This window comes from Lutjanus erythropterus, chromosome 1 (assembly GCF_056507025.1).
Source record: "Lutjanus erythropterus isolate fLutEry1 chromosome 1, fLutEry1.hap2, whole genome shotgun sequence".
In the NCBI taxonomy this organism is placed as follows: Eukaryota; Metazoa; Chordata; class Actinopteri; order Lutjaniformes; family Lutjanidae; genus Lutjanus; species Lutjanus erythropterus.
Window position 1 is genome coordinate 18,392,965 of NC_139317.1, and position 18,218 is coordinate 18,411,182.

An 18,218-nucleotide genomic window follows, 5' to 3' on the forward strand; every position below is an offset into this window, starting at 1 on the left:
AATTATACAGGAGACTTCATCAAAATGTCACACATGGGCCAGATCTGACCCACTGAAAGGTTCCATGTGGCCCACAAGGCCATCATGGGCTCTTGGAGAATTTCCAACTGAAATCTATCAAAGACATTTAATTTCTCTTACTCCAGGCTGATATTGGACCTTTATTCTGAAAGGGTCAGTGCTGTTTTCAGTAGTAATGATAATGAGCTGTATTTTTATATTTAACTGTAATTTTAATCACTCAGTGCTGCACATCCATGTCGTGTGCATTGTTCATCTCCTACTGCAGCGGTTCTCATCCTTTTTTGCATCACGACAGCCCAGAAAAATCAGGCTGGTGTTCGCAGCCCCCACCCACTAGCACAGGAAGAGTAATGTAGAAATCACTCCCTAGACTAGGATACGGCTGTAATTACCCATCACGATTGCTGGACTGAACAGTTCATTTCTTAGCTTGTTTATAGGTGGCTGTTACATTTCTTGAGGCCAGCTCTATTTTATACATATTGGAGTGCTTGTCCCTGATGTTGAATATCATTAAGAGCTGTTTCCTGGCTCTCATTCCATGCTGCTTGCCACAAGAAGTTATTCTGTTTTATTTCCACAACCAGTCCTCCCTTGGGAGTCCTGACCCCTAGGTTGAGAACCACTGTCCTACTGTTCCTGATGCTATTATTGCAACATGAAGCTGACATGCATGGCATACTGGGAAAACCTGCCAATAAAAAAATAGCCCATTATTCCATCACATGACATTTCAGGTGGGATGACCACCAGTAGAAGTTCATTATTTGTCAGCTTTTAGCTCATAGATATCTACAAGCATCTGCAGTGTGCCTTAAATTGAACACTTCTATTTTTTTTATCAGAGATCTGGCCATGATTAGAACCTAATGTCACATTTGTGTCTGACCCATGGCAGCCTGATCAATATCTAATGTGGACCCCCCACGAAAAATAATCGCCTCCACATTTCTAACAGCGTACATTCAGTACATTAGAATTACAGATTACAGCCATACTTTTAGGTTCTATTCTCAGCTTTTGTTTACCCTTGAAAAGGCCTGTCAGATCACATTATGTGCAGAGTTGGAATGAATCATCACAGGACCGGTGATATTGTTTGCATCGCTGTAGCTGATGAGCTGTTGATACTCGGGCTGACTAACACTGACTAATCTTATTCCTCATCTAATCAGTAGATCAGTATGTGCAACAAACCCTCGTCCCTGTAATGAAGATGATGAACGTCAATCTGTTTTCTCAAGTGCACCTCTCTTCATTTTCCAGATCAATTAGCATCACATGTGCAGGGGTGGTGGAGTACTCCTTCCTTCAGTCTGGAAGGAGACAGAGCTGCAGTGAAGACATCTAACATAAAGACTTTGACATGGACATGGCAAGGATCTCTAATAATGTACGACAATTCAAGCAAATATCCACCTTTTGAGCTTTGAGGGAAATATTCTGTAAAGCTGGGTTGCTCCAACAAGGATGAATCAAACAAGTTTTACTCAAAGGCTAACAAGGCAAACAAACTTTTCAGCTTGCCAGCAAACAATATAATAATTTGTTAACTTTTTAGCTATTTATTTTATTTATTTATTTATTTTAATTTGGGTAAGGAAGCATCTCCATACTGGTTAGTCTAATTATTTGATTTTGGTTTACATCAGTAAACTTAGATTTACTAAACTGACATTAGTCTTAATTGTGCAACAGAGCTCTGCTTAATTTTAATCTGGATTTGCTCATTTTAATCTCAGTTTTTACTCTCATCAGAACTAATCTTGGATTGGATGCATTTTGTTGGTGCAATCCAGTCTAAATGTTGTTTCTGCCATGACCTGTTGTTTTCAGAACTGGATGAAAAAGGTTAAAAAGTGTCTGTGGATGTGTCCTTGTATATATTTTTAAAGATGTTTTGTACAGTGTGTGATATGCTTCAATAAAATCTCAGAATATTGAGGACACTCTCGCTCTTATTTTATACTTTCAAAGCGAGCCCGAAGGATTTAAGAGTTGAAACATAAAATATAATCCCTATTTTGCTGTTGGAGTAATAATACTACCAGATTGTGCAGGAAATTACCTTTTAATTTTCCAGGTTAAGCCAATAAATTGAAAGTCTGTGAAGATTATTGATTCACAAAATGTTCTTTGTGCTCTTAACAGGTATCTCATTAAATTTTCCACAATGTCCTACACCTCTGCACCTCATTTTACTTTAAAATTCTGCGATTCCATCACTGCCCTTGTTCTCCTTATAGTGCACCTCCTTGGGCATTTGGCAGGAAATTGGATTGGAGTTGAACATGTGTGTAATACAAGATGAGGCCAACTCGCTAGATTCTTAATATGCTTTTCTTTCAAATGTATAAAACACACACACACAAAGAAAAAAACAATTTTCTATTCATAGGCATTTGCAGTTCATGTGTGAAAATGAAATTGTCACAGGCCATCCTTCATCACTTCATTATAAAAAGTATGAAAGTGAAGAGACCTGCCCTTGAAAAACACAGTAAGACTTTGCATACAGTATCAGGCTGCTGCTATCTTCAAGAGGGAGGGACAGAGAATATGTGGATTAAAGAAATGAAGATGATGTTTTGCATACAACATCCGTATCTGTACCTTATACAAACATTTTGTTTTACACATTTAAATGCTCGTTGTCCTCTGAAGTTAATGGGTTACGTGAAGCTTTTTGAATTTTGTAGCTGTGAGATCTGAGGTCTTGGTCCTCTCTTCAACCAGAGAGGCAGAACCAGGCTCAGTAAGGACTTCTGAATGTACAGCAAACAACAGCTGGATGCAGGTTATGTGTCATTTATTACCTAAGACAGAGGTTCTTAATTCTTTCTAAGCCAAGGACCCCTTTCAAGAAAATAGTTATGTTAAAGAACAACAACAAATGCATAAGACAGACATTAGACATGTATTAAAATATTTGCAACTATATATAGTTCCTTAGTTATTTACGTTGCTTTTCAAGTGAAATAACCAAATAATAAATAAATACCCACACCTTTGAATAAATTTCAATTCACTTATTAAAAAGATAGAAATAAATAAATAAAGTTCTTGGCTCTAAAGTAAATAAAGTTATATAAGGGTCTTATACAGTTATTGTATTCCTCTCTTTGATTTTTTTTTTTTTTTTTTTTTGTTACAGGTCATACAGAAATGAATATATATTGGATTATTAGATACCCAACTTCTCCATCTTAACATGACCATGGCATATCATGTGTCACTTCACAATATTTCATTGACCTGTATGAGAATCATGGATCTAAGATGCAGAAGGCACAAAAAAATCAAGAGTTTTTTATTTTTTATTTTGGCTGTGTTTTATTTGTTCTAATGTATATTCTTTGCCTTGCTTTGCCTTATGAGACTCAATATTAAATGCTTTTAAATGTGTTTGAAAGGTGCATAATTAAACTTCTCTTATTACTTATATTTAGTCTTTTTTTTTTTTTTTTAGTACATTCTGTTTTACTGGGTCCAATGTTTTATATGATTATCTTTTTATCTGTTCTGTTTACAATTTTATCTTGTCCTGTAAAGCACTTCGTGACTGTGTTTTGAAAAGTGCACCAAATAAAGATTATTTTTATTAATTCTTAAGTTCTGGGGGAAAAAACTAAAAGTTTCGAAACGTATATTTTTTGGTCGAGATGATTGATTTTTCTTCTTTGAAAAAAAAAAAGGATTTCTGAGTTCTAGAAACCAACAAACAAACAAACAAAAAATGTTTTAGAAGTATTTATTTTTTATTTTGTAATATTTCAACTATTTAATTTCAGCCATCCAAATAATGACTAATTGGGTTCACAGCTCACTTTGAACACATTTTGAAAGAGAGTTTTTTTGGCTTTCTAAACTTGAAACATTTAGGTTTATCTTAGTGTGAGTAAATTATCTCAACAGGAAAATAGGTCAGCAAGACTTGTTTCAGTTTATCTTAAAAGTTCAGTTTAAAGTTCAGCTTAAAACTCCTAAGTTTAGAGAAGGCAGCCTTGCCCTGTAGCCCTGTGGCCCTGTGTGTCTCTCAGTGTCATACACCAGCAGGCCAGCAGAGGGTCGATGAGACTCTGCACGTCCTCGCTGTTTCACCTCACCTCACAAACTTTGGTTGTAGTTTGTAGGTGGGCGGAGACCTTCCCTCTCCTCTCCACCCAATAAGCGTAACTTGTCGGTGATGCAAAGTGTTTGGCGAAGTGCTGCAGGAGCGTCGGTGATAAACTGCATGTCAATTAGCGGGGAACTTTCACCGGTGAGCAGCTCCACACATTCATCACAAGGTGACTGAGCACAAGCTGCCTCAGGCGCTTGTTTAAAGCTCCTTTTTTTTAAAAAAAAGCAGATTGCATTAGTTTTCCTCGTGTTTGACATGATGTGGATGTTGGTTCATGGAGAGGTGGCGGCATCAGTGCTCCATAAAAAAAATGAGTTGAACTAAACGTTTCCTCTTTCATTAGATTTGAGTCTTTTGCCTCTTGAGAAGATCAGAGATGGAGTGGCGCCAGCAGACCAGTGTCAGCTGTGCAGACGCCTTCATCGAGGCTCAGCGCTGGATTGAGGTACATCACGCTTCACTTTCATCTTTTTTTCTAACTTTATTTTCTGCAGAGACGTTTTCCTGTGCGAGCAGCTGTGGAGATTTAGCCAGTCAGTCATTTAACCACATGTGGAGACAGGAAGTGTTTTAAATGAGTCAGCAGCGGCAGACATTTCAGCCATGAAAGGTCACCTGTCCGTAGTTTGTATCATTGAGTTTCTCGAATTAAAGGGACAATTCACCCAATAATCAAAATACATATTTTTTCCCCCTTTACATGTATTGCTGTTTATCCATTGAGATTATTTTGGTATGAGTTGCTGAGTTTTGGAGATATTGGCAGTGGAGATGATGTTGCACTTTGGTGAATGTGATGAAACCAGATGGCATGGTTTGTGGTGCTTAAAGCATCAAAAAAATACATTTGAAAAATTCAGCAGCAGTGTCTCTTTCCAGAAATTATGATGCAGTTACTCAAGATAATCCACAGAGCCTGCTGTTTCATGTAGGAACTATTTTCTGTCTGCCAAACTACACCCACCGGCCGAATCAGTGACTACATTTACATGCACAGAATATTCAGATTTTTGCGCTTATTCTGAAAAAGACAACATTCCTTCTAAAGTGTTTATATGGCTAATAAAAACGAATATTCCTCTAATATTCTATCTTACATGCAGCTGTACATACAAGATTCTTTGCATCAAAATAGTATTTATTCAAAGTTTTCCACTTGTGGTAGACTTGTTTAACAACCTCTCTAAATTATTAAACCACCTTCTTGAAAAGGCTGGTCTCGTGGTACTTTGCATATCTGAACATCTTTTGATATCCAGGTCTTTCATAGTATATAAAAGTGGGTGTGTTTCTCCTTCTGACTAGAAATGTGGACTTTTGTGCATACATCCAGCAAACTGTTTGCTAGTGGTTTGTTTACAATGCATAGAGCTAACAGTAAATAGACAAGAGGCTGTGAGTAACAAACTGTGGTAAAAAAAACAAAACAAATTATGATGCATATTCTGAATGCATTGCATGCATGTGCAAAGGCTGCTTTTAAAACCTGAATAACACTGGCATATCCCACATGTCTTAAGGTCTATTGAGGCCAACTTCAAAGTATCCAAACAGAAAATGCTTTTTACAAATTCAGAACATTGCCATATTCTGAAAAATAGAGGAAAATTAGTGCATGTAAATGTAGCCACTGCAGAGAAGGGAGTGTGTATCTACTTAAGGAAGAGAAAATATGTATTTTTGATTTTGTGGTCCCTTAAACAGTTGCTCATAACACAAATGGCACTCATAAACCTAAAGAGAGTCACCTTTATAGACTTATCTCAGAGTTCAAATGCAAAACGCACCTTGATAAGACTGAGGTAAGTTAGCGTCCTGACACAGAGAGACCTGTGTGAGACTCTTCTGTGTTTTGCAGATAAAATGATTTGACTGCAGGACTCATGGAGCTTCAGAGGGAAAAGCACATGGAAGGAAGGCAGATAATTAGTTTAGGGTCCAAGTCAGTGTAGTTAGTTAATGCAGCTTTTAAACTGTCCTTACTCCACAAAGTGTAAAGCTGCTAGAAACCCAAAATACAAGAACAGAGACAGTTTCATCATGAAATAATTAAGTCTCCCAAGACACCATTTTTGATTCAATTCAATTCAGGGGCCTGCAATTGATATCAGACGATACTGTCAGACAATTTTACTGAAATCTCCAGACATGTGTGACACAGACATGCCAGGGGACTTTCAAAATAAAGGCACATTTTAACAATGACGATATAGATCCAATATTTCACTTAGCATTGATAATATTGGATCGTTGAGTGCTGAATCTCTATATCGATTCAGACTGATGTAACGTTATGCCTCTAATAGGTCAACTTGTTTTTGTTCACATGTCATTGAAAATGTATTTATGTATGTGAATCACTGAAAAAATATTATTAATTCAAAGTTTTAAAAGATTGTCAAAAAAGTTATGATCTAAAAACATGAGACATAAGAGAGGCACTGAAAACATGCAACAGCATGCTTCACACTTGTTGTCTTTCTGTCCATTGAGATGGTTTACATTTGACTTGTTTTGATTCGGCAGTTCAAGCTCTTTGCACACTTGTTGTGGTTACAGCGATAGGCACATGGTGCAGGCAGGTTCTGCCAGGCACACATTGTGGAGGATGTGGTTTTTATAGCAGTGCATTTTCTAGGTTGTTATAGTCTGCTCCCGTCCAAACATTGTAGAAGTTGTAATCCTTAAATCATAACCAGTGAATACAACTTGTAGAGTGTGGGCACTGAGTGTTGACCAACTCTAAATGGGACCATTAATGCCAATTGTGTCTGAGTGGATCATTATGAGAATTCTGTCCAGAGCTCTGTTGGCGGTGAGCCCGTGCCAATTTTACTCGTCTATTTTCCTGCACTGACGTATGAAAGGATGGATGAACAGCGAGGAGGTCTCTGTGTGTGTGTGTGTGTGTTAGACAGCAAGGCTCACTGCTTTTAAGGAAATAGTAAATGGTGTCATAAATGCTTCCTTTTGCCAAACAACATCGGGAATGTGTTGGCACTAATATTCAGTGTTACAGATTGCTGGATAATAAGCTTCCATATATTCAAGTGTCCAGAAATTGTTGCTGTTTATCATTAGCAGCAGAACCCGCAGCAATTACATGTAAATGTTTGCTCAATGCCTACTGGATTGGAGAAGAAATAAGAATGGATTGGCCTCTTCTACATTATGTAAACAGGCCATTTATTTTTTGGGAGGAACGGGAGCAGCACAGTTTTTAAGCAGGTGTTCTTCTGTTTTGGAACGATGTCCATCATGTCCTTAAAGGGTAACTTCTGTACTTTTCAGCTTGGGCCAATTTTTTCCTCATTTTTTTGTGGGCAAATGACTAATGGCGACAGCAACTTTTGGTTGGTCCAATATTGAGGGAGACGGCTGCAGCTAGCAGGCTTAAAATAGGCTGCAGTGTAATCCTTGTAGGTGATTGTGTATTGTCAGCTGTATAAAAGTGCTTGTTTTGTCATTAACTGTCTCAGATTGTCTCTGCAGAGGTCTTTTACATAGCACTTTCAGAAACTTCGCATAACAGACTTTTTCGTTGAAGAGTAAGATCCCGTTTGTCAAATCAGAAACTGATTATTTATCTGTCTCCGCAAAGCCACCAAACTCCATTTACAGAAACGGTAATTTTGTCATCATAAAACACTTCATTCAGGGTGGACCGAAACAAAATATAACTCTCCAAAAACACCATTGTTCATATTTCCACTGCTCCAACAATCACCAGCTCTGGTCTGGTTGATATACAGCGAGGGGGAGGGCGGACATAAATTTTGGCTGTAAGCACGTCTGGGTGAGACAGTAATAGAGAAAGTTAAGTTATAGTGAATCGGAGCAATAGCGAGCCGAAAGTGGTCGCAAGTTAGATTTGTCAAAACTTGACGTAGCAATATTTGTTACACATTTGTAATGGAATATCTAAAGCTGGCGAGGCAACACATCTAACGAACACAAAATATATCAAAAAGCTGAAGAGTGCACCGCTTGTAATAGCCTGAAAACGAACTCCCCACAACAGCCACAACTTCATTAACCACTCCAGGTGATTAATTATCTTGTTGAACAAATTGTTGTTTCAAATAAGTGGGTTGTTTTGACCAGCTTGGCTAATGTTAGCTTAGCTTCTTTACTAGTGTTAGCTAACCCTCAGCCACTGCTGCAGAGTGTTAGTATGAGACCAATATCCGTGAATGGCCTACTACTAATGAGGAAGTATAAAGGTCTGCAAACACTAAGTAACAATGATGACATTGACGTAACAGGAGGGAGATTACATGCGCTGATCAGGTTTGGGAGAGGAGAAGCAGGGACTGTGTTTCAAATGCTCTAAATAAAATATTCAAAATAAATACTAATGTTCAAATTGAGAAATTTGGACTTATTTTACAACTGAAATTCCATTTTTATTATTACAGAGATGGAAAAAAGGTGCCGCTGGGTACTGGTACCGAATTCCGGGTCCCTTATCTGTACCTTATCAGTTCAGATGTGATTGGTGTCCAACCTTTAGTGCAGATCCTTTCTGTAATGTTGTCAGACACGAATGGCAATCAAGACAAGTGTTCAAAACAAGCGTGTTAATGGACGTACTTTGACTGGTGCAATTGCTCATAAGGATTACGTTGTAGCTCGTTTTCCTGGACGCAGCGGTCGCACTTAGAACTGGACCAGTATAAAAAGAAATTGCCGGCCACATCAGTCACTTGCACAAAAACACGGGAAAACAGGGTTCAGGCTGAAAAATACTGTAGTTATTCTCTAACAAGAGGAAATGTAGAGTAGTTTTTCCTTTTAATCTAACTGCAGCTAACAATTTCCATTAGCTATGTTAATCTGCCAATTCCTTTTTCCAGTAGCAATTTTGCCAATAAAATATCATCAAATAGCTTTCTATACTTTATTGAAGCCCAAAGTGAGGTCTTCAGAAATTGTGTTTTATCTGATAAACGCGCTAAAATCCAGAGAGATTCAGTTTTTTTCACGTTTGACACAGAAAAGCTACATGTCTTCACATTTTAGAAACCAGAAGCAGCAAATTTTGTGATTTCTGCTTAAAAGATGACAATTATTTGATTGTCAGAATACAGTTAATTGGCTAATCATCGTAGCTCTAATTTATACATTATTGTATTGGCTACATGTTAGAACTGGATCACATTGTTTCAGTAATGGTGCCTGTATTTGAGATAATTGCCTTGTTTGATCCTTTTTGGATTTGGGAAGCTCTCTTTGAAGCCGTCTTGAATGTGCGAGACACACTTAAGAGCATATGGTTGAAATCCACTGAATCAGTGGTTTCATGGGGACAGTTGTTTATCGAAATGACCAATTAAAGTTTTGGTGCTGCTGGAGAACAGACAGTATCTTGACCACATGAGTGTGTTTTATTGTGTCAGCCTGGCACTGCATTGTTTGTCTGATTCCACTGAGAAGCATCCTCTCCGTGCCCGGTGCCCAGTTCTACCAAAAACGAATTGTGATGGTGGATTCCTGGGGGGACTAATTAGTGAGAAGAATAGCCTTTTGGGGCCCTCTGTTAGTTATGGAGCCGAACCTTAATAGCCCCATTTTTATGTCCTCATTACAAACCCCCTTTGCCTTGTGCTCGCTTCTGCCATGTAAATCATTTAGGTTATGTTGTGTTCTTTGATTTGACCAAAAACTTATTCTGATATATTTTTTTTGAGGAAAGCTTGTCCACATATATTTTTTATAGCCCTTTTTTTTACTCTGTAGCTCCTCTGTGATTTTTTGTTGCCTACTGAAAGATAATCTGCCTTGTTTTTGTGCAGTAGTTGAAGGACTTTCCAGCTGCTTAGGCTAAATGTTAATAGTACCCAGTACACTTAATTTACTTAACTTTGTTTTACTTATGAGAACCACAAAAAAGAGAAACAACTGCATTGTGGATGGAAGAGTTATTCTAATGAACTTCAACCAGGACCTTGTTTTCATATATTTTGCCATAGTTTCTTTTGTTTCGCAAACTGCCACTGAAACAGCTTTGGGTCTTTTACCAGGAGTGCATAAAGGACCAGTTCAGTCTTCAACAGTTGAACCAAACCGTTTAATTAAAATACTTTTAACTCTGTGTCAGCCACACCGCAGTTTCTGAACTGTGCTGGTTTAGATCTGAGTTTCATTGTTTTGTTTGTTTTTTTCCAGTTCAGTGATGCTGGTAGATGTGACGCTAATTGTGTTAACACTGAAGCAGTTTGTGATGCTATTAGAGACACAGTGGAGCCTGTGCAAAATATTTCAGGACCATTACTGGAGTTTTTATAACGATATAATTTTTTTTTAAATTTGAGAGGGGCACGCAGACGTCTGCTAAGACCAAAACGTCCTAATGGATCTTGAAATGTGATAAAAGTGAAAACTAATTTGTGGATCCACCCAAAGGTCTGCTCCAAAATTTAATGGGCTTTTCCTTGGCCTTTATGACAGCCTTCTAAATTTCATGAAAATTGGGCTAGTAGTTTTCTAAGGCGCTGAAAACATAAACTTCTCAGTGGATGTAATAGACCTGTCAGCGCTCCCCGGTGGACAAAGTGTGAAATGATGTCATTGTTTATAGATATCCACAAACATCTTTGGCATTTCTGTACTGACATTTATTGTTACTTATTAGTTGACATATATGCCAATATACTAACAGATGTTAGCTAATATTAAAAGCCAATATTGGTCAATACGTCACACTTCAGTATAAAGTCCTGTTAATGTGAATGGTGTTTCTCAGTTGGCTATTTGCATTTACAGACCATCCACTCGAATGTGTCATCACAGTACTTGAGCATCCTACTTGTTACTGTAACTGCAGCCCACACTAGTTAAAACAACATGTACAGTATATTCAGCAACGCATGCATATAAGTTTCAGTTCAGTAGTTGTGGTCAGGTTCCATTGAAGACTAAGTTTTACTGTGTGGGAAAGTGTTCATCACAACTGATAACGGCTAGTTCACTGTACACTTCACTGTGACGCCTACCTTGTTGAACTGCTGATGCTTGCACACCTGTGGTGTCCGCATGGGCAGCGTTTCTGTTGCGGGATGGCTGCTGAAAGCCCGATCTTTCTAAATTGAGTTTGCAAAAGAGTTTTGAAGAGAAGAAAAGAGCTGTAGACACTGGCAATCAGTGATTTTCTACCTTGATGAGAGAGAGAAGGACGGACTGAGAACGAGAAAGGTGCACTGCACTGCTCTGAACCTGACATGGCAATTTGACTGTCAACAGGTGATTTTCAGTGTGTATTTATGCAGAGATCTGCATGCGTCACACAGCGAGTAACAGCCACATACACACACTGCTTAAGCATGTGATGTGAACTGGCTGTCAGATATCGTGTCTGACCTGCAGGTATGTTTTTTGAAAGCACCACTATTGAAAAACTGGAAAATATAAATCTCCCCAAGAGAAGCTTTGAACCCACAATTTGACACGTGTCAAAAATAAATGCACTGGTAAATGGATAACTTTTAAAACTTTTTTTTTTTCCTCCTCAGGAAGTGACCGGTAAATCGTTTGGTTGCGATGACTTCCGTGCTGCCTTAGAGAATGGAGTCCTGCTCTGCGAGTAAGTAATGACGTTCAAACGTGGATGTGTTTTATTTTATTTTACAAAGTCGCACTTTAAAAGAGCAGTGCGTAGAATGTTTGCAATATACAACTCACTGCTAGATGGCACAATGGCTCGCCTCACCCTGCCAATCCAAGCATGTAGGAGAAACTGTGGTGGCTGGGAAACTCTTGAAAAATGCAAAAGCCAGTGTTTGGTTTGTCTGTTCTGGGCTCAGAAAACAAATGTAACAAAAAAACAACTATTTATTATTTTCATTATAGTCCATATCTGCTATATTCTGCTAATAGATCCCACTAAATCATGTACACTGGAACTTCAGTGCCATGCAAACCTGTGGTTGGAAAGTTTAGTCAGGCTAATTTAATAGATTGGAGACACCTTTGGAAAAATAATAAAATCTTATATAATCTTATAAGTTAAAGTAACTAAAAATTGGCACAGGCTATATCCCAACATTATATTACATGTACTAGATGCCATCAGATATGAATTGTTTTCTATACCAACTTTTTGTTTGTGTAGCAGCCTCTGTGGAGTGTAAGAAACAGCCATTCTTTTCCAATGCACACTCTAAATAACTGCTGACTTTTATAACATTATATTTTGTAGCTTGTAGCTACAAAATAACAATGAGGCAGATAAATGAGGGGCATTTGGGGAAACAAATCTAGACTAGCGGCCCAGAAATCAAAAAGCTTGTTTCCTCGTCTAAGATGCAATCAAACTGGTTTGTAAAAACAAATGCAGCTTTTGTTGCATGCCTTTTTTAAAAAGTGATTTCTTTCAAAGTCAGGATTATTAAGCCATCCTCTGTTATTTAGATTTATCTGTAGAATGGGACCCTTATGTTACAGTATATATCGTGTATTGTTTTTGACATATATGCATTATAAAGATGGACTATTTGTAAACTGTTGCTGATTTTTATATTTTCTCCCATAGCTTGATCAACCAGTTAAAACCTGGCATCATTAAGAGAGTGAACAGGCTCTCTACTCCCATCGCTGGCCTGGTGAGTGTTTAACAGTTCTTACAGTGTGCTGCCTGGCTGTGTGGTTGCAGGCAGTGTTTCTTTACCCTTGAGTGTTGAGCAGTGTAGAAGACCTTTGTAAATATTTTAGCTCTGTAGACAATTGCAGACAAATAAAGCATTTAAATGTGTGGTTATTGGGTTTAATACAACTGCATGAGAAGGCACCTGCTAGCCAGGAAGTTGTGACACATCATGTGGTTTCCTGTTAAAGGCACAGAGAGACGGTGTTGTCACTGTTTGAAAGATCTTGAAGCTGCATTTCAGTGTGACAACCCCGACTGCTGAATATGCAAAGTTTTTTTTTTTTTTTTTTTTTTTTTTGGGCATAAATGCAAATGCAGATTTTTATTTTGGCTTCAGGCTGTGTTTTGATAGCTTCACACAAGTATAATTGCCAAAACTGCCCTAAGCAAGGGCAGGAAAAGATCAATTGCAGCCTCCCATCAGGGGCCAATAAATAGGCAGAGCCCAACAGTGGATGCTGCAGTGATGGTGGGGTGTGAGATGCAGATGGAGCAGAGAATCAGCACTTACTTCAACAGCCTAAAGGACCACACTGTTGGTGGTCTTGCATGTTTAACCCATTAACCACAAATCAAATATTCTTTATATCACTGCTGAGATTTTTAAAAGCATAAAACACAGTCGGTGTTTGTATTGACTCTCCTCTCCTCAAGCAGAACAGATATCCTGTTGGCACAACTTTAGATCCCTTAGTTGACATGGTTTATTCATCATAGTAAATACTTAGCCTCCATTGGATTAGTGTGAATTTATTGTTATAACTTTGCATGGTAATAGGAGCTCAGGTTATGTATGATAATAAACTTGCATAACAGGATATAAAATATTGATAAAGTGCATGTAATCTGTTTGTCAGTTCAGACTTGCATCACTACTGCAGTTTATATATTAGCCAGTAGAGAAAGACGAAGCTTTATCTGATTGATCCTAAGTGAGAGAGCCTACATTTATGTTGTACTTAAAATTATCATTTTCAAAATTGACAAACACTAACAAAGTAGAGACTGACGTAGTTAAGCTAAATGATCCTTTAATTTGCTGAGCTAAGATACTGCTACCTAGCTAGATGCTAATGGCTTGTAACAGCAGAATGTTAAACTTTCTTTAACTGAGCTTAATTTTACAGGCTGAACCTAGAGAGCGGAGCTTAAGGTTCACATACAACAGTCAAGTTTAATCAGACTCCCACAATTAATGTTTATCACCTACAGAAAATAAAATCTGCTGCTTAAGTATGTCATTTCTTCGAGTTACAACAACAAACACTTAAAAAGATGATCCTGACTGAGAAAAGGAGAAAAAAGAAAAAAAGAGAAAAAAGAGTCACCTGGCAAAATCTGTTTAGCCTTAAATTTTTAGGGAACTTGTCTCTTTTTTTTAACCTGTTCTGAAGTCATAAACACAACGGAGAAAAATGTTTGGATCAGACTTAGAAAATGGCTCACCAGAATTTTAAACTTACTTACTCTGTGCATTTTGACAAACGGATGATTCATAATGTTTTTTTTGTATTAAATGCAGCAAAAATAAGCATCATGTTGAACAGTTAATTGAATAAATGCTAATGAAATCATGAAAAATAACACTGAAGTTCATCATAAAATTCACTGTAAGCATTACATTACATTTAAAATTAATTTTGGCTTTGAGTTAACCTTTCCTGCCTTTGTATGCAAAACACTACAAATAATTGAAACATCAACATTTGAGACTAATAGCTAATGGCTAATAACTATTTTAAGTAATCAAGGAAACTGATAACTGATATACATTTGCAGAAAATCTTGGTGTCAAAATTTAGAATAACACAAACTCTTACGCAAAACTTCATTGAAATGTTTTTAAGCATATTTTTAATTAAAATAGAAGTTTTCAATATGATCTTAAAACAAAAAGTGCAGGGAGCTGCTAATAATTAAAGTAAACTGAGCTGAGCTGAATTAATATCTTAAAGGCAATCAGATTAAAAATAAAGATTCTGGTAATTGTAATAATGCTGAATATCAGATCAGATAAATCGGGTGATAGTAAGTTGAGCTCTTCTTGTGATTCTCTGCCAGTTTTCTGCATGCTCTGATAGTTTGTCTCATTTATCTGTCTCCGTGATTTGACTTTTCAGGATAATGTGAGTGTCTTCCTGAAGGCCTGTGGGAAAGTGGGACTGAACGTGTCACAGCTGTTTCACCCAGGAGACCTGCAGGACCTGTCCACTCGAGTCACACTCAGGTACAGCTGCCGTGTATGAAGCAGTGTCCTGTTAGGTTAAGTGTGTGTACAACTGTCCAGAAGCCACAGTTGCTCACGCCTGCTCACAGGAGCACACCATTGAAGTACACGTCCTTTTTACAGCAGTATGTGTGCTGAAAAAGGTGTATAGTTTGAGCCTCACAGCTGCTTTGCATTTATAAATACCTGACAAGCTGCTGCTTTATACAAGTTGATGGCCTGTTCTCTATAAATTCTGATAAGTAGCTGATTAGTAGAGCATTGCAAATGAGATGTCAGTGACATTTTTTTTAGTCCCAGCAGCTCTCATCTTGTTTCCAATGCAAGCGTTATGATGATGATAGTCTTTCCTTTTATTTTAGGCGGGATGAAAGCACCAGAAGACTCAAAAATGTAAGTGTAACAAAGAATGAATTCTCAATTTATTCTCCAAAGTTGACCTTTGTCCTCCTAAGCTGTTTTATATCATTTATAAATTATGTTTTCCTCATTCTCCCTTTTCCATCTCTGGTTTTAAAATCTTAAATGGGATGGTGATGCAGCAGAATGTCCATGCTCTCATTGTCGTCAAGTTCCTTCAAAGTACTTTTTGTTGTGAAAGTTTTGGCTAGGAAGTTATGAAATTTGAATCAGTGTTGTAACAAAAACTTTTTCAAAATGGTGTTTGGAAACTTAGAAGGATATTTTGGATTAATTGATGTGAGGTTTGTGAGGTAGAGAAGGGCACCAGGACAGAAGCTAAGCAAAGTGCGGCTGTGGACAGGATCACCTTCTAAAGGGATTTTAAACACTTTAAAAACAGGGTACCTTGCAGAACATGGGAATTTCGGGGCAATCTCTTTCACGATCTGTTAGTTTGTGTTATTGTGTGACTTTTGTGTTTTAACAGGTTAGTTTGGGATTCTCCAAGTCACATAAATAACAAAAACTAACAGATCAAGGCAGAGGTAGACCAGCAACTCTTGTGTTCTGCAAAGTAAGATTACTGATTTCACTTCTGAACTGTGGTTGGTTTGTAGAGAGTGATGTTTGACATGTAAAATGACAGTTTCCTGTTGGAAAAGGCTGTCTGATGGCAAAGTAAAGTGGTGAAAATATTCTAAATATACACTTAAACTAATGTTCATTTTTTGTCAGACCTTTTGTTGCAGACTCCGACCACAACAGTTCATTGCTTAGTTTGTGTGCTGGTACTCCTTACTGCTTCTCCTAATTAGGGTAATGTTGACCGGCATCCACTGTAGGTAATACACCGATTATCCATAAGTATCTCATACAGCCCCTAAATGACCCCTAGCACTACTGCTGAATATCCCTACATGATGATGATCAGTAGTCAGCATCCCATTCATCAGCCCAGTTACCAGTTGGAGTAGCCACAGGTTCCAGCTTCTCAAGCTGATGCCAGCAAAGTGAAGAGATGAAGGTTAACAGGGTTGTTCTGCTGATAGAGTCTGGGGCTCATCCCAGTAATCTGGCACCAAACCCCAGATCTGTAGCAAAATGTTTTATCGCTATGCCTCTAACTGTATCTTTGAACTCATCTCTGCAGTAAGTCTGTGTGTGTGTTCTGTGTGTGTGGTACATGTGAGTACTGTACACGCTTGTGTGCACTGCTGGTATTTTACATGTTGCAAAGCTTATGAGCTTGTTTGGTTATCTAGGAAACCTCATTTGAATCACACAATAGCTGACAAGTTGCAGCCAGTAATGAGGCTGTTTGTCAGAGCACTCTTTCTTTGAACTGGGTGTAGCGTTTTTGTTTCTATTAACCAATTAGGGTCAATTTGCTTCCATTGAATCCACAGTTTTCATGCAGGGCTCCGAGCACATACACAAATATCTCACTGTTTTTACATGCAGTATTGATGTAACGTGGAATAATGTTGTTGACATGTACAGCTGAACCCTAAAAAAAAAAACAGGATTACATTCAAGTTAACAGAGAATTACTCTCTCAGTACCCTCTAGGATGTTGCAGGCTGTTTTGGGGATTGTTGTGGCCTAAAATGCCTGATTTAATCGCAGCTTTGCTAAAAAAAAATGCAATACATCACATTTTTTTGTGTAATTAATTAAATCAAAGGGAGAATAAAACCACACTCTGTTCTGAGTGTTCTGAGGAGGCCCAGGATTACAAAAATTCTTACAAAATATGCTCCATTTGTGGATGAAGATGTGCCCCTGGTATATTCCACAAAGCAGCAAAATTCTTTTTGAACTCAAAATAATAAAATAACACACACAGCACAGAGCAATAAATGTTAACAACAATGACAAACCTTCTCTGAGTCTGTTCATTAACATGTGCATGTGCGATGTTTGTGTGGGCGGAAAACTTGTTTGAGTTTGGACAGAATTGCAAGGCCGTGCAGAGTTCATGAGAAGTGGTTGAATTATTGCATATTGCATTCTATCAAAGTGACTGCTAATGCCAGAACTAAGTCAGCATCTGATCTTATGGTTAATGGTGTTTTTAGCCTGTGCCGTCATTTTCTTGTTTTTTATTCCCATAGGCCCACATGTAGTGTATGTGCAAAGATTTTTAGTTTAAAACGAAATTATCAGCAGAATGTGAAGCAATAACAGTTTTGACATTGTGTCAAAGATGCGTGTTGTGTTGCAGAGATATCTGCTGAAGTTAGCATGCTAAGCAGCTAATCCAGGCCCATCCTTTCCAGTAATACCACTCTGTACCTCAGAAGGTGATAGGTGGTTTTCTCGCCTGGTTTGGCTCCTGGCACCACGGGGCTGACCCCTCCATAACCCTGGTTTGGGCCTCTGGCTGACTCACGTCCCCGACTTCCCCCTTGTTCCTCTCCCACATGATGCCTCTCCTGAACCTGCCGCGTCTTTGTCGTCCCCAAAATCAAAGTCCTGGTCGTGTGTGATGTAAGTCACCTCTGTGCTGTATTGCCTGTTGGCAAATTGAGCCCAGTTCTGTTGCCCGCTCGCCTGGCTCAGGTTCTGCTCAGCTAATTGAGCTAAATCGCTAATGGCAGCTACAGTCACCATATGTTCACACTACCGGAGACATGGCAACAAAATGGCCAAACGTGGCCAGCTACTCTGTTGCTGAGTTGCCAGTGAAGTGTTGCTTAAGTGTTCATTGATGTCAGTGTGTGTCAGAGCGAAAAAATATTGAGGCATCATTTGTATGTTGAAAAAAGTTGAGGCTTAACTTTGATTTGTAGTTCCTT

At 38.2% G+C, this 18,218-nt stretch overlaps 1 protein-coding gene across 3 annotated transcripts in view; it reads left to right on the forward strand.

Moving 5' to 3' along the window:
- Window positions 1-4,511: 4,511 nt before the first annotated feature.
- The window catches only part of LOC146332798 (LIM domain only protein 7-like), a 45,415-nt gene continuing 31,708 nt past the window's right edge, over window positions 4,512-18,218 (forward strand). For all 3 annotated transcript variants that reach the window (XM_084715501.1, XM_084715509.1, XM_084715518.1), the window contains exons 1-5: window positions 4,512-4,592; window positions 11,659-11,729; window positions 12,678-12,747; window positions 14,912-15,018; window positions 15,381-15,411. In XM_084715501.1, the coding sequence (XP_084571627.1) occupies window positions 4,524-4,592; window positions 11,659-11,729; window positions 12,678-12,747; window positions 14,912-15,018; window positions 15,381-15,411 (348 nt within the window). In that variant the 5' untranslated portion in view covers window positions 4,512-4,523. The remainder of the gene's footprint in view (window positions 4,593-11,658; window positions 11,730-12,677; window positions 12,748-14,911; window positions 15,019-15,380; window positions 15,412-18,218) is intronic.